The 16,159-nt window shown below is 47.5% G+C and overlaps 1 protein-coding gene across 3 annotated transcripts in view; it reads right to left on the bottom strand.

Moving 5' to 3' along the window:
- Positions 1-15,955, bottom strand: part of ERCC6 (ERCC excision repair 6, chromatin remodeling factor) — a 56,784-nt gene extending 40,829 nt beyond the window's left edge. Inside the window, exons 1-5 of one of the 3 annotated variants that reach the window (XM_056531246.1) lie at positions 15,815-15,863; positions 15,236-15,314; positions 8,870-9,232; positions 1,813-1,933; positions 40-148 (exon numbers count right to left, since the gene is read on the bottom strand). In XM_056531246.1, coding sequence (XP_056387221.1) covers positions 40-148; positions 1,813-1,933; positions 8,870-9,231 — 592 coding nt within the window. In that variant the 5' untranslated portion in view covers position 9,232; positions 15,236-15,314; positions 15,815-15,863. Of the gene's footprint in view, positions 1-39; positions 149-1,812; positions 1,934-8,869; positions 9,233-15,235; positions 15,315-15,814 lie in introns of those variants that run through there. The other 2 variants (XM_056531245.1, XM_056531248.1) reach the window with 2 other exon arrangements.
- Between the last annotated feature and the right edge of the window lie 204 nt (positions 15,956-16,159).

The raw sequence follows: 16,159 nt of genomic DNA, 5'->3' as shown, positions 1-16,159 counted from the left end.
TAAGCAAACAAAAGAAATGAATAGATGTGGACTGCTCACCATCCTCCAGATTATCTAATTGCTGCTCAGGATCACTCTCCTCTGGGTTGATACTCAGCTCTGCTCTTAGGCGCCTCTGTTTAGCCTTGATTTTTTTTAGTTGCTGTTCCTGAGCGGGGAAAATCCGCACAAACAAAAACCATGAGTGATCATGTAAAATAAATTTTTTTTCTTTTTCGCAATATATTTTGTCAGGAAATAGAAAATACAGATAGTTCTCAATGGAATAAGCACACATTTGAGAGAGTGTGTATACGTTTAAAAAAAAAAAATGGTAAGAGCAAATTTACATTGTCAAAAATGTATGCTGACATTCATACTGACACCATGTGTACCAGTAAAGTAATTACACTATTATTGGGATGTGTATTGCTTGTTGCTAAAATAATTAGAGAACACTTACATAATTCTGTCTGAATTGCAAAGAGCCAGATTATTGTCCCCAGATCTTGAAGCAACACTGGTTGAAGGAGAGTTGCTAAGAACAGGCAATATAGGGAGACAGCCCCTGGGTCATTTCAAAGTATCAAGTTGTCTGTGCATATACAGGATACTATAAAACTGGCATCCATGTGATACTAACAAAACTTAACTCTACATCTTATTAAGACCAACAGCATTTATAGTGGTGTTCCCATTTTAGAATACAAGGCTTGTTTTAATCCTGTTAGTTATATCGCTTTATGGGCTGGAACGTGGCGACACTAAAAGACACTAGGGATACCATCTGCATAAGGTTATATTCACAAAGGATTTTCCAAACACCTCTGCTGGTAGCTGTCAAAACTCTGCCCCCTTTTTCGGTGCTCTACAGCTTTCAGCTATAGGTAAAAAGTGCTGATAGCATTACTGCACGTTACTGCACCCCTCTGCTCAGCCAGAACTTGAATGCAGAGGGAACTGAGCTCTATAACATTATGCACAGGGAATGGCCATTGGTGATCTATTTGTAGCAGTTGTGTGCTGTGGGGTCCTTTTTATAATGTTGTTCAGTGTAAACTAGTTTCTAGCTTCGAAGTGGGGGTCCATTTTATAAAGTACTTCAGTGTAAATAAACTAGTTTCATATTAAGACAATGGGTCTCATTTGTCCAAAGAAATAAAAAAATAAAAAATTCAAGAAAAATCATGTTTGCTGTCTCAAACAACCAAGCACTGCACAGCTTTCATTTTTTAAACTACTGTAGTAAAATTAAATCTGAGCTGTGATTGGTTGCTATGGCTAATGTTTTTCCTTTAGACAGGTTCGATGAATGAGGTCTACTGATATACTTTTTGCTTGGATCCTCCTACATAGGCATGGAAAACATCTAAAGGAAATCTGGCAGCTACTTCTTGCTACCCTCTCTGAGAGCACAAGCAGCAGTCACAGAATTACTGCGTTTAACTGTATGACTGGTATATATGATTATGGCGTTGTTTGGTCAGACTCACAGTTGAATCCTTGCAGCGGGTGGCCAGCACTGTGAAGGAAAAGTCTGATGTATTCATGAGAGACAAGTGCCCCCTGATCCCCTGGTGCTGACCGACAGCTTTTCCCTATTACTGTGTGTAGGGGGAAATCTATCAATCAGCCGGGGCATATCATTTATACAATGGAGTCACTCTGCACAGTGGGAGTTTGACAAATAAGGCACCATAATCATAAATAAGAGGCACATTGTTCGTATTAGCGATCCTGTCACTACTACGATCAGTCTCAGACAGGGCAGCCTAAAGTAGGTGACAGGTTTCTGTTAACTATTAAACAAACGCGCATAAAATAGTTACTAACTTTATTATGTTTCTGCCGCTTCACAGAGTCCAGCTTCCTATTAATCTCTTTACACGTTGCAGCTTGTGGGGAAAGTTGATCAATGATTTTGTTGATTTGCCTTAAGGAGGTGAGACAAGAACTGTAAAGGGGGAGAAAAAAAACATTTACAATAAAGATCTGGTTTTTCGCTTCAGATATAAACAACTATGACACCTGATGAATTTCCTTATATCTGAACTTAGAAGTAAATATGTTCATGAATCTTCCTACTGTCAAGTAAACAAAAACTGTCGAGCTCATATGTCTATTGTTATTAATTACCAGTTTTTTCTAATTCTCTACTGTTCATATCTGCAGCGATGTCTAAAGTTTACCTTCCCTCTCCTTGTCCCAAGAGCTGCGCTTCTGCCTTTGTTCGACAAAAGATCATGTGTGGATGTTAAGGGCACTATTACATGGTGATTATTGGTCGAACAAACCAATAATCGCCCCATGAAACAGGACCAGGGATCAACTGACAAGTAAAAGGAGATTTTTTAACACTTACCGTAAAATCTCTTTCTCGAAGGATCCATTGGGGGACACAGACTGTGGGTGTATGCTGCTGTCTCTAGGAGGTGTGACACTATGGCAACAAAAACAGTTGGCTCCTCCCAGCAGGATATACCCGCCTTCAGGCTCTGAGCTAATCAGTTTAAGTTCCAGAGCAATAGGAGGAGACTAACAGGTCAAGAAAAACCCAAAACTGTCCGAGAACCAGAAGAAAAAACATAACTGAACACACCCTCGGACAGAGAACCAAGGAAAATCCCAAAAGGGTGGGAGCTGTGTCCTCAATGGATCTTTCGAGAAAGAGATTTTACGGTAAGTGTTAAAAAATCTCCTTTTCTCTATCGGCTCCATTGGGGGACACAGACCGTGGGATGTACCAAAGCCGTCCCTTGGGTGGGCAGATAAGCAGTCAGGCAGATGGCCGTTTCACTGCCGCCTGCAACACTTTGCGGCCCAGACTAGCATCAGCCGATGCGAAGGTATGAACTCGGTAGAACCTCGAGAAAGTGTGCAAAGACGACCAGGTAGCCACCCTGCAAATCTGCAAGGCCGAGGCTCTATTCTGGAGAACCCAGGATGCCCCAACAGAACGGGTAGAATGAGCCACAACCCTGAAAGGAGGAATCTTCCCCTTACAGCGATAGGCCTCTAGGCCTCCGAAATGGCAGACCGAATCCACAGAGAAATGGTGGCCTTGGAAGCAGGTTGTCCTTTGCGACGACCTCCCGTAAGGACTAAAAAGGAATCACATTGACGAAACGAAGAAGTGATGGAGAGATAAGACCGAACAGCCTGAACTACATCCAGCTTGTATGGTAAGTGCTCCTTAGGATGAGAAGGAGCAGGACAAAAAGACGGGAGGACAATGTCTTCATTGAGATGAAAGGCCGAAACCACCTTAGGCAAAAAGGAGGGATCTGGCCGGAAAACAACCTTGTCTTGGTGGATCACCAGAAACGGAGAACGGCAGGAGAGAGCTGCCAATTCAAACACCCTCCGGATGGAGGTGATAGCAACAAGAAACACCACTTTCCAAGAAAGGAGGCGGAGAGATACCTCTCTAAGGGGCTCAAAGGGTGCACCCTGGAGGGCACTCAGAACCAAATTCAAGTCCCAAGGGGGAGAGGGTGATCGATAAGGAGAAACCGCACGCGTCACTCCTTGAAGGAAAGTCCGGACATGAGAATTAGAAGCCAGGGGCCGCTGGATAAGAACAGTAAGGACCGAAACCTGACCTTTAAGGTAACTGAGAGACAACCCTAGTTCCAACCCCAACTGCAAAAAGGAGAGAAGATGGGGAACCGAGAAGGCTGACAGGGAGAAGTCTTGAGCTTCACACCAACGAAAATTAGACCGCCAAGTACGGTGGTAAATTCTTGCAGAGGAGGGCTTACGAGGCTTGAGCATGGTGTGAATGACTTGGGAAGAGAACCCGCGGGCCCTCAAAACCACGGTCTCAACCGCCACGCCATCAAATGCAGCGACTGTAAATTGGGATGGCAAAGAGGACCCTGAGAGAGCAGGTCCGGACGGAGCGGAAGGCGCAGTGGAGTGTCGTCCAGGAGCCTTACTACGTCGGCGTACCACGACCTTCGGGGCCAATCAGGAGCTACCAGAATGGCGGGGACGTCCTCTGCCTTGAGCTTCCTCAGCACCCTGGGAAGGAGCGGAAGAGGAGGGAACAGATAGGGTAGGGCAAACCCCACCCAAGGAATCACTAGGGTGTCCACGGCCAGAGCATGAGGGTCCCGGGACTTGGACACAAAAGGAAGGATCTCCCGATTGTGCCGGGACGCGAAGAGGTCCACGTCCGGAATGCCCCAGAGGTCGCAGAGTTGTGCGAAGACCTCTGGATGTAGAGATCACTCGCCGGGGTCGGGTGAGGACCGACTGAGGAAGTCCGCTTCCCAGTTGAGCACCCCCGGAATGTGAATCGCCGAAATGGCCGGAACCTTGCTCTCCGCCCAGGTGAGAATCTTGGTCACCTCGGCCATGGCTGCCGAGCTACGAGTGCCGCCCTGTCGATTTATGTACGCCACGGCCGTGGCGTTGTCCGACTGAACGCGGACAGGACTGGACTGAAGACGGGACTCCCAATGAAGAAGACAAAGAAGAATCGCCCGTAATTCTAATATGTTTATCGGAAGAAGGGTCTCCTGGGGAGACCAGAGTACCTGAACCGTCCAATCCCTGAACACGCCGCCCCAGCCCGACAGGCTGGCATCCGTTGTAACAACCTGCCAGTGAAGGGGAAGAAACGACCGCCCTTGGAGAAGAAGGGGGGAGCGGAGCCAGCAGAGCAGAGACTGACTGACCCTGCGAATCTGACGATCGAGGGACAGAGGAGACCTGTTCCATCAGGAAAGAATCGCCAGTTGAAGGGGCGGTAATGAAACTGGGCAAAGGGTACGGCCTCCATAGTTGCCACCAACCGACCCAGGACTTTCATACAAGTGCGGATTGAGACTGATACCCGGGACCGAAGGGAGCGGACCCCTGACCGGAGCGCCAGATGTTTGTCCGGCGGAGGACAAATGCGGGCAGAGGCCGTGTCGAATTGAAGTCCCAGGAAGGTTAGAGACTGGATAGGGTGGATGGAGGACGGACTTGTCCCGGTTGACCATCCACCCGAAGCGAGTCAGAGTGTGGAGAGTGACGTCCAGATTCTCCAGAGTCTGGGCTCTGGATGGAGCCTTGATGAGAAGGTCGTCCAGATAGGGTATCACCGAGATTCCCCTCGACCGTAACAGGCCCATCACTGGCGCAAGGATCTTTGTAAAGACCTGAGGAGCCGTGGCTAGACCGAAGGGGAGAGCTACAAATTGAAAGTGCCCCTCCGGAACCGCAAAGCGGAGGTACCGATGATGGCCTGGGAATATTGGCACATGAAGGTAGGCATCCTTGATGTCCACTGATGAAAGGAATTCCCCTTGTTCCAGGGACGCCACCACCGAATGGAGAGACCGTTGGACGCACAGAACCGTCCTTCTTGGGAACCACAAAAAGATTTGAGGTAGAAACCCCGAAACCGTTCCCCTGGAGGAACGGGAACAATAACCTCCTGAAGAAGCAGAGACTGGAGAGCCGCTCGAAATTGCTTCGCCAGAGGAGGAGACCGGGGGGCCTGGGAGCGAAAAAAGCGATCCCTCGGAAGGGAGGCGAATTCGATCCGGTAACCGTTGGACACCACATCCCTGACCCAAGAGTCCTGAATGTGAGAGGTCCAAATGTCTCGAAAAAACAAGAGACGACCTCCCACCCGAGAAGAAACCGCGGGTGGGGGCCTCACTTCATGCAGAAGTGGGCTTGGGGTTGACTGATTTGGGCGCAAAGCGGCTGGACAGGTTGGGGTCTGACTTGCAAGACGGGCGTGGCCGGAACGAGGGAACCTTCCTGTCCCGTGAGGGTGCCTGCCCGGACCCTTTGCTGGAGCCAGTGGTTCAAAAGGACCGAAAGGAAAAGGGCTTCCTTTGGGAAGTAGGGCGAACCTTATTTTGAGGTAATAAGGAACTCTTACCTCCCGTTGCCTCACAGATAATTTCATCAAGGCGTTTGCCAAAAAGACGGCCGCCCGTAAAGGGAAGCTCAGTGAGAGACCTTTTGTAAGCGGCATCCGCATTCCAAGCTTTAAGCCACATAGAGCGGCGGAGAGCCACTAGGTGACCCACAGCAAAAGCAGAACAACGGGCTGCCTGCATGGAAGCTGTGCACAGGAAGTCCCCAGCTTTAGAGCATTGGAGAGCCAGAGCAGATAGATCCTCCGGGGGGGATCCCGCTAAGATATCCTGATGGAGCTTTTGGCACCACTCCGCCAGACCCTTGGACACCCATGTCGAGGCGAAGATGGGAAGAAGAGAAGAGCCAGCTGCTTCAGTGGCAAACTTCGCTAAGGATTCTACCTTCTTATCCGTGGGATCCTTGAGGGTAGCGTCATCTGCCAGAGGCAGTGTAGTCGCCTTAGAGATCCGGGAAATTGGTGGATCCACTGACAAGGTCCTTGTCAAATGGATAACGTTCTTGAATTATCTTGATTCCCGGAAACCGCTTGTCTGGATTTTTCCATGCGGTTTCCAGAATGTTGTCAAAGTCAGCGTGAGAGCTGAACCTTTGAAGTGCTGGCTTAGCACTATGAAAGGATACTCCTGGATTGACATCCGAAGATCCTGGGTCCTCTAAGTGAAAGGTGTCTCTTAGGGCTGTCACCAAAGAGTTCACCGTTGCAATTGAGTCCGGGCGGTCCTCTGAGTCAGTTGCCAGCTCGGAAGCCTCGTCCACCAGTTCACCAGGGGAATGAGAATGAGTAGAGGCAGTCCTGGAGGGGGGCGACCCTGACGGAGTACGCGGCTCTGGCGTGGCAGAGCGGCGACTCCGAGAACGTCCTCTAGAGGAACGACGTTTGTGCCCAGATGACCGGGGGGGCGGGACCCACGAGGGGAACGCTCACGTCTATCTGAAGACTCAATGGAAGAGTCAGACGAGGCACCCCTAGGACGCTTGTGAGAGCGTGAAGTATGTGGAGACGAGGAACGGGAGCTTCCAGAGGTCCTGCGCAGGGAAGACCCCTTCAAGGCGGACACCACTTCCCGGGAGGTCTCAGCCACCGAACGGGAGACTTTGGTCAAGTCAGCCATAAACTGGGACAGGGAAGAAACCCAGGCTGGAGGAGCGGCTGAACCCACCAGGACCGAAGGGACATCAGGGGGTACCAGGGGGTATGGGGGAGCAGTGGAGCAGGCAGGGCAAGTGGGCTCAGCAGAGCCAGACATCTTGGTATTACAGTGCTTACAGAGATAGTAAGTCACGGAAGTTCCAGGTTTCTGTTTAGAGGAAGGAACAGCTCTGGATACGGACATAATGTAGAAAGAAAAAAGGAGATAAGAACTTTCTCACCCTAGTCTGTGTCCCCTGTCAGCTGCAGTGAGGAGAACTCACTCTGAGCAGCTAGAAAGAGAGTGAACAGGCCAGCCAATAGGAAGAGAGGGGCGTGCCTGAAGCAAGGCACTCACTAACTGACCCCTTCTAACTGAAAATCGCGCCCACGGCCCTGTGGGCGGAGCTATAGACGGCCTTAAAGAACTGTCATGGCGCCTGCTCCTTGTCCAGAGCGCACCTGATGGCCGTTTATGCGCCCGGGGGAAGAGAGCGGGCGGACAAGCGCCGGCAGGGACTGCCGGTGAAAGAGAAAGTAGGCCGGCGCTGAAGCGCCCGGCTCTCGGCAGTGCCGTGGCTGTGAGCCGCATATAAGGCGCTGCCGACAAAACAAAAGTAAACCAGCGCTTTGAGCATCCGGCGATACAGCGCCACGGCTGACAGCCGCATATAAGGCGCTGACATGGCAGCACAAGCACACACATATAAGTGAAGTGCACCAAGCACACACACACACACATAAGTGTAGTGCCCCATAAAAAAATGCCCTCTCAGGTGCCACCGCTCCCCCAGAATAAAGTACAGCCCTTGCATAGGCTAGCCCATAAAGTGTAGGTGGGCCAAAACAGGGAGTCTCCAGAGGTTGCGAGTCCGTAACTATGGAGAAAAAAGGGGGGAAAGTACTTACCTCAGTCAGAAGGACTTACCTAAAGGAGTCTACAGTGAAGTCTTCAGTCAGATTTAGTTACCTGCATCACGCCTGGCTGCTATGGGCGAGCGAGACGAGCAGGTAAATAAGGGGACCCGGACCCATGAGGTACCACCCAAGCACTGACAGTTGGCAAGGGGGGGTTAACAGCGCATATACGCAATGTCTGTGCCCCCTCACTCGCAATGGGGAAACGGGAACCGCAGTCCCTGAGTCCCCACCTGAAAACAGAAAAGAAAAGGAATAAAAAACTAACACGTCCCTAACTAGGAAAACAAAAAAAACAGAAGACCTGGTCTGGAGCAGTCCAGACCATGTCCACCTCCTCAGACACTAAGCTTAAACTGATTAACTCAGAGCCTGAAGGCGGGTATATCCTGCTGGGAGGAGCCAACTGTTTTTGTTGCCATAGTGTCACACACTTCCTAGAGACAGCAGCATACACCCACGGTCTGTGTCCCCCAATGGAGCCGATAGAGAAAAAAATTTTTTTTTGCTGGATGATCACATGCTTTTGACAAACTTAAACTTCATTAAACAACAGAAGGGCCATATGAACATTCCAGTGATCATTTAGGCCCCATGCATGCCTGATACTGAGCTGTGTAATGTGTAACTGGCTCAGTAAACAAGCTTGTATTGGGTGGGGGTTTGGCTGTCCTCTTTATTAGGTCTGGTGACATTACATGTGGACATAAAATGCATGCTGGTTAATGAAAACTGACAGAACAGAGATCATCTACTGAGAAGGCATTACTCTCTAATGTCACCATGACTAGTAGATGGGGCAGAGGCTGGTTGCTCAGGAAGCCAGCAATGATGGGGAGCAGGCTAGGTAATGATTTGATTTTCAATACATTCTAGTTCAAATATTAAAAAAACACACCCCCTGACTGGACAACCCCTTTAACATGTATTCTTTTATACGTTTACATCACCTCTTACCTCAACTCATCCTTAAGTTCTTGCTGTTCCTTCTCAGCTTCGGCTACTCGAGCTGCTCGACTAGCCTCATTTATGGCATTATCAACTTGCTGCAGAACTCCACGCTCCAAAACTTCTTGGTCATATACTGCCAAACCAAGCCCCTGGAGTTCCAGTGCTTGATGAGCTGCTTCCACGGCCTGGATTTGATGACGATCAATCTGCAGAATGGACTGTAATTTTCTAGATGGCACTTCATTGGGATGAGGAAAATTAAAACTACTTGAAGAGGTTGATGTTCCTGGACAATCATGACTGTCTTCCGGCTCTGCAAAATCCGAGGCCTGTGGTTGTTCTTCCATGGTAGATGTTTCCCCTGGCATTCTGTACATAAAGAACTAATCAAATGAGTACTCATTGTGTAATAAACATACCATATACATATGAATGTATCAGTAACATTACAAAGCTTCTGCAAAGTCAAAAATAAAACACATTTTTGGGGGAGAAGTGGCGATTGTAATAGTTCTAGTTAGAGTAGGGTAGTAAAAGGTGTTTTTTTCAGGAATACAAAATGTTTTGAATAAATCATACTTACTAGTCCAGATCTCCCACAGGTGTGGTTTTGACAGCTCCTTGTCCCTGCTGCTCACCACTTCCTGTGATGTTTTGTTCCTGCAGGAAATGCCCACTCGGCCAATCACTGGCCGAGGCAGGTCAACATTGCGACCAGCTACTGGCTGAGCCGACTAAGGAACATCACAGGAAGCGGGGAGCATAAGCCGTTGGAATGTCAGATGTAGAGCATCGGGGCAGGTGGGTATGGTTTGCCATTTTAAAACATTTTTGTATGCCTGGTAACACTCTTTAGGGTATGTTCATGGCAGAACGTGCAGAATTCAGCCAGAATATTCCACAGGGCATTCCGCTGCAGCAGAGTCCACTTGATTCCAATAGGATTCTGCTGCACTGTGCACACAGTGGAATTTCTGCAGCAGTTCCTGTCGCGGAAATCTCAATTTGGGCGTCCACATAAAGAAAAGACTTATCTATTATTTCTGCGGATTTTGCTTGGAAATGCATTGTTGTCTATGAGAAGGCACATTTCCAAGTGCTCCTAGCGCCCGGCGGAACATTCAAAAGGGCAACATGTCCGCCTGTGTTTTCTTTAAAAGGGTATTCTGGTATACAAGAGATGACTTCATTTGAAAGTATGCAGTACATAATAATAAAAAAAACTCAATATATAGTGATACAGGGGGATATTTATAATGGTGTTGACCTTTATTTGTGTGTAAATTAGTCCCTAACAAAGTCGCTGTACTGAAACTCTTTTTTGCAATTTTTCACATAGAACAAATTTTACACAACACTTGAATTGTGTGAAGTTATTTTGGAGTGATCATCGACTTATCATTTGCAACTTTTATATAAGTCACTTATTTATGTGCAATGGACCATTTATGCACCACATGGTAAAAAGTGTCTGTCATCACTTTCACTGATGCTTCTGCATACAATTCCTAATGGCTGTGAGAATTTTGATAAATTAGCTCCAGCCACGTCAAATACACTGCAAAGAAAACAAGATAAAAAAAACAAGTACATCACAAACACCATGATAAATTCCCCTAATAATCTTTGCAGTAAATTCAAACATAATCCCTTAAAACATTACTATCATTTGAAACAACTTTTGACACGTTGCCCAGATATGTCAAAAGATGACACCACACAATGGGGGATATTTATCAAAGTTGTCTATGTCCCGCATCAATATAGACCAAACTACAGAGGGTTAGTCTGGTCTATTGTGCACCCAATTTATCAAATGGCGCACAGCTCTTGATAAATTCTGTGCACAGACTGCATGATCTATGCTTTAGTCTATATTTAAACCTGCTCCAACATGGTCTGACATTTCAGCATACTTTCAGCCTATGCGACTTGTCGCTGAAAAGTCGCTTTTGATAAATTCAGCACCAATGCATTTTTCAATGCATTTCAGTCTAAAATAGACAAGCATGCACCATGTTCTAAAAATCCTCTAGAGCAAAATTTGCAGAAAAGTCCCACATATTTAGACTGCGACTTTCTGTGCGACAAATTTAGACAAGAAAAACCAGTCTAAATCCTTTGATAAATCTCCCCCACTGTCTCACTCCTGAGAACCCCAGAGTTTGCAAGTTATAAGGTGGTGAAGTGCATGGCAGTGTGTTCCACACACAGCCAGCCACCAAATCCAACTCATTCACTCCCTTAAAGGGGTTCTCCGGTGCTTACTCATCTTATCCCCTATCCAAAGGATAGGGGATAATAAGATGCCTGATCGCGGGAGTCCCGCAGCTGGAACAGCTGAGATAGATTTCACACGCACTCCCGTAGGCTTGCATTGAGGGGCGGAGCGTGAAGTCACACGGGGGTGTGACGTCACACGCCGCCGGCCCTGCGGTCGACCGTAATCAGACCCTGAGCGAACACGCTCCAGGGACTGATTACAAACAGGGTGCCGTGTGCATGATCACGGGCGTCCCCAGCTGTGGGACTCCCGCGATCAGGCATCTTATCCCCTATCCTTTGGATAGAGGATAAGATGTCTAAGCACCGGAGTACCCCTTTCACCCCTTAAGGACTCAGGGTTTTTCCGTTTTTGCACTTTCGTTTTTTCCTCCTTACCTTTTAAAAATCATAACCCTTTCAATTTTCCACCTAAAAATCCATATTATGGCTTATTTTTTGCGTCACCAATTCTACTTTGCAGTGACATCAGTCATCTTACCCAAAAATTCACGACGAAACGGAAAAAAAATCATTGTGCGACAAAATCGAAGAAAAAACGCCATTTTGAAACTTTTGGGGGCTTCCGCTTCTACGCAGTGCATATTTCGATAAAAATGACACCTTATTATTCTGTAGGTCCATACGGTTAAAATGATACCCTACTTATATAGGTTTGATTTTGTCGCACTTCTGGAAAAAATCATAACTACATGCAGGAAAATTTATACGTTTAAAATTGTCATCTTCTGACCCATATAACTTTTTTATTTTTCCACGCACAGGGCGGTATGAGGGCTAATTTTTTGCGCCGTGATCTGAAGTTTTTAACGGTACGATTTTTGTTTTGATCGGACTTTTTGATCACTTTTTATTCATTTTTTAATGGTATAAAAAGTGACCAAAATACGCTTTTTTTGGACTTTGGGATTTTTTTGCGCGTACGCCATTGACCGTGCGGTTTAATTAATTATATATTTTTATAGTTCGGACATTTACGCACGCGGCGATACCACATATGTTTATTTTTATTTATTTACACTGTTTTATTTTTTTTATGGGAAAAGGGGGGTGAGTCAAACTTTTATTAGGGAAGGGGTTAAATGACCTTTATTAACACTTTTTTTTTTTGCAGTGTTATAGGCCCCATAGGGACCTATAACACTGCACACACTGATCTCCTATGCTGATCACTGGCGTGTATTAACACGCCTGTGATCAGCGTTATCGGCGCTTGACTGCTCCTGTCTGGATCTCAGGCACGGAGCAGACATTCGTCGATCGGACACCGAGGAGGCAGGTAAGAGCCCTCCCGGTGTCCTGCAAGCTGTTCGGGACGCCGCAATTTCACCGCGGCGGTCCCGAACAGCCCGACTGACTAGCCGGGATACTTTCACTTTCGCTTTAGAAGCGGCGGTCAGCTTTGACCGCCGCTTCTAAAGGGTTAATACCGCACATCGCTGCGATCGGCAGTGTGGTATTAGCCGCGGGTCCCGGCCGTTGATGAGCGCACACCGACGCGATGTGATGTGGGGTCGCAGCACGACCCCGCTTCATATCGCGGGAGCCGGCGCAGGACGTAAATATCCGTCCTGCGTCGTTAGGGTTAAAGACAATGGGAAATAAGTCGGGTTTGAGTGACAACCGAGGAGTGAGCCAGACATTTCACCCAGTTGTAACCTGTAAACACAGAGGGTCTCAGGACAGAGACCTGGTGCTTTTAAGCTTTTAAAGGAGAAAATTGTCCCCCATACTGCCGGCAGTAAAAAAAAATAAAGATGTACATACCTTCCTCCGCTTCCCCGGGGCCTCCGGTAACCGGCTCCGGTCTCCGCTGTGATCCTCTTCCTGGTTGCCGGCGGTCGGCGAGTCATACTGCGCTCAGCCAATCACCGGCCGCAGTGAAGTCCCGACTCGGCCTGCGTTAAGCTGAGCGGCAGTGTAGAACGCTTCAAGACACACAATTTTTCACTACACCGGCACCTGCTGCCAGGGCCGAAAAAGTCACACTGCCGCTCAGCCTATTGCCGGCCGGGTTGGGACTTCACTGCGGAAGGTGATTGGCTGAGCGCAGTATGACTCGCCGACCACCGGCAACCAGGAAGAGGATCGCAGCGGAGACCAGAGCCGGTTACCAGAGGCCCCGGGGGAGCGAAGGAAGGTAAGTACATCTTTATTTTTTACTGCCGGCAGTATGTGGGGACAATTTTTATATTCTGGAGTTCTCCTTTAAGGCTGCATTCACACTACACTTCTGGCCTCAGTTCAAAAGTTGAAAGTAAATTTGCCCAAAAATCCCTAAAAAAATTAAATAGTGTCCCTGTCATAAAAAAATAAAAATAAATAAAACAACCAAATACTTTCACATGTAGTTTGTTTTCTTTTACTTTTTTAACCTACATGGTGCAGTCAAGTCCTCAAACAGGTCTATCGAAGAATAAAAAGTTATGGGTCTCAGAATATTTGGACGCAAAGCAACTTTTATTTATTTTTTAAAAATGTTTTATTTTTTGTTAAACATAGCAACAACATTATGAATTTATTATTATTACCTTTTTGTACTGATCCAAATAATGAAAAAAAAGGGTCTTTCTAGCACAGTCAGAGTGCTTAAAGGGGTAGTCCAGTGGTGAAAAACTTATCCCCTATCCTAAGGATAGGGGATAAGTTTGAGATCGCGGGGGGTCCGACCGCTGGGGCCCCCTGCGATCTCTCTCTACGGGGCCCCGGCTCTCCGCTGAGATAGCGGGTGTCGACCCCCGCACGAGGCGGCGGCCGACACGCCCCCTCAATACATCTCTATGGCAGTGCCGGAGATTGCCGAAGGCAGCGCTTCGGCTCTGCCATAGAGTTGTATTGAGGGGGCGTGTCGGCCGCCGCCTCGTGCGGAGGTCGACACGCCCCCTTCCAGCGGGCTGTCGGGGCTCCGTACAGGAGATCGCGGGGGGCCCCAGGGGTCAGACCCCCCGCGATCTGCAACTTATCCCCTATCCTTAGGATAGGGGATAAGTTGCTCACCACTGAATCACCACTGGACTACTCCTTTAAAGGGGTTATCCAGGAAAAAAGTGTTTTTATATATCAACTGGCTCCAGAAAGTTAAACAGATTTGTAAATTAATTCTATTAAAAATCTTAATCCTTTCAGTACTTACGAGCTGCTAAAGTTGAGTTGTTCTTTTCTGTCTAAGCTCTCTGATGACTAATGTCTCGGGAACTGTCCAGAGTAGAAGCAAATCCCCATAGCAAACCTCTTCTACTCTGTGCAGGTCCTGAGACAAGCAGAGAGCACTGTTTCCAGACAGAAAAGAACAACTCAACTTCAGCAGCTGATAATTATTGGAAGGATGAAGATTTTTAAATAGAAGTAATTTACAAATCTGTTTAACTTTCTAGAGACAGTTGATGTATACATTTTTTTTTTTTTTCTAGAATACCCTTTTAAAACTAAATGAAATACATACACCCCTGCTTACTCTCCTGCTGCTGCCGGGGGGGGGGGGTTGGGGGGATTTATCAAAATTTGTGTAGAAAAAAAAAAGTAGTGCAGTTGTCCGTAGTAACTAACACTTCTTTCAATTTAAAAAAGGCTTTTTATAAAGAAGCAATCTGATCACTTTCTCTAGTTTTTATTTGTTTATTTTGACACATAGTACCCCTTTGACTTTTCACGTATCCCAAACAGTAAACCCTATAAACACCAAACCCACAAAACAGTGACACAATAGCATATTTTTCCAGTCATACTGCGATGCACTGCAGTGGGCTCAATTCATTTCATTGGCCTGGATGTAGACAGCTGGAGAAATCGGGGAGGAGGGAGATCTATCAAAATCTGTGCAGAGGAGACGTTGACCAGTTGCCCATAGCAACCAATAGCTTGCTTTTATTCATTTATTTTTAATGAAAGAAGCAATTTGATTGGTTGCTATGGGCAACGGGTCAACTTTTCCTCTGCACAGGTTTTGATAGATCTCCCCCACCACTTGGACCACTTCCCGCTGGTATATACTTATTTGCAGAGACGCGATACACAGCAGACCACACTATTGTGTCCCGGTAAATAAGCGGATACTGGCAAAAAGTGTCCCGAACGTAGTCAGCAGCTTACCAAGTTTTAGGCCATTGAAGTGAATGGGGCCCGCTACAGTAGGTCACATCGGCATCCCTTTCTTGGTGGGTTTTCTGTGCTAGGACATACACAGTGTGGGGAAGAAAAAAAAAACGCATCACGAAAAATCACTGCCGGATCTTTAGTCAGCGCCCAATGGCCCCATTCTATAAGGCAGCGTTTCTGTTTTCAGCTGATACAAAACTACCACTCCCAGCAGCATTTGTTTTCAGCGGTTATAAAACTACAACTCCCAGCAGCGTTTGTTTTCAGCTGTTACAAAACTACAACTCCCAGCATGCCCGGACAGCCGTAGGCTGTCCGGGCATGTTGGGAGTTGTAGTTTTGTAACAGCTGGAGGCACACCGATTGGGAAACACTGCTATAAGGCAACTGTGGTCACCAGCTCCCTCACATCACCCACACACTGGTGAACAATGATATCTTACAGAAGACACACATACTTCTCTGAGAATACTACACATCCCTCACCACGTGACCTCAACAATACAACCCTGACTATGAGCGTGTCCCTAACTACCCCCACATACACCACACGTTCAGCTGCTCCCCAGTCACCTAATCGATGTGTGAGCGGAGACTTATTCGGCAGACGGTCCAGTACCGCTCACGTCCCTTGTCTCCGTCCCCGGCAGCTTACACAACCAGCCACTTCCGCCCGTGACGTCACGCGCATGCGCCGCTCTCTAGTCAGTCAGGCAGCGGTTCTGTTCCTGTGAGGCAGCGTGTGCACGTGCGGCTGAGCTCCGGTGACTGCTGGAGACGGGTGCACTGCACGGTGAACATCTCCGGTGAAGTCTCCGCTGTATTGCCAGGAGATTGACTGACTGAAAACTAGGAAAATGAATCCCTACCAATTCTCTTCCATTGTTGGGACCATTTCCTTTGCTGTCTAAACAAAGA

This window comes from Hyla sarda, chromosome 7 (genome assembly GCF_029499605.1).
Source record: "Hyla sarda isolate aHylSar1 chromosome 7, aHylSar1.hap1, whole genome shotgun sequence".
Classification (NCBI taxonomy): Eukaryota; Metazoa; Chordata; class Amphibia; order Anura; family Hylidae; genus Hyla; species Hyla sarda.
This window is presented reverse-complemented; position numbering and strand designations above follow the sequence as displayed.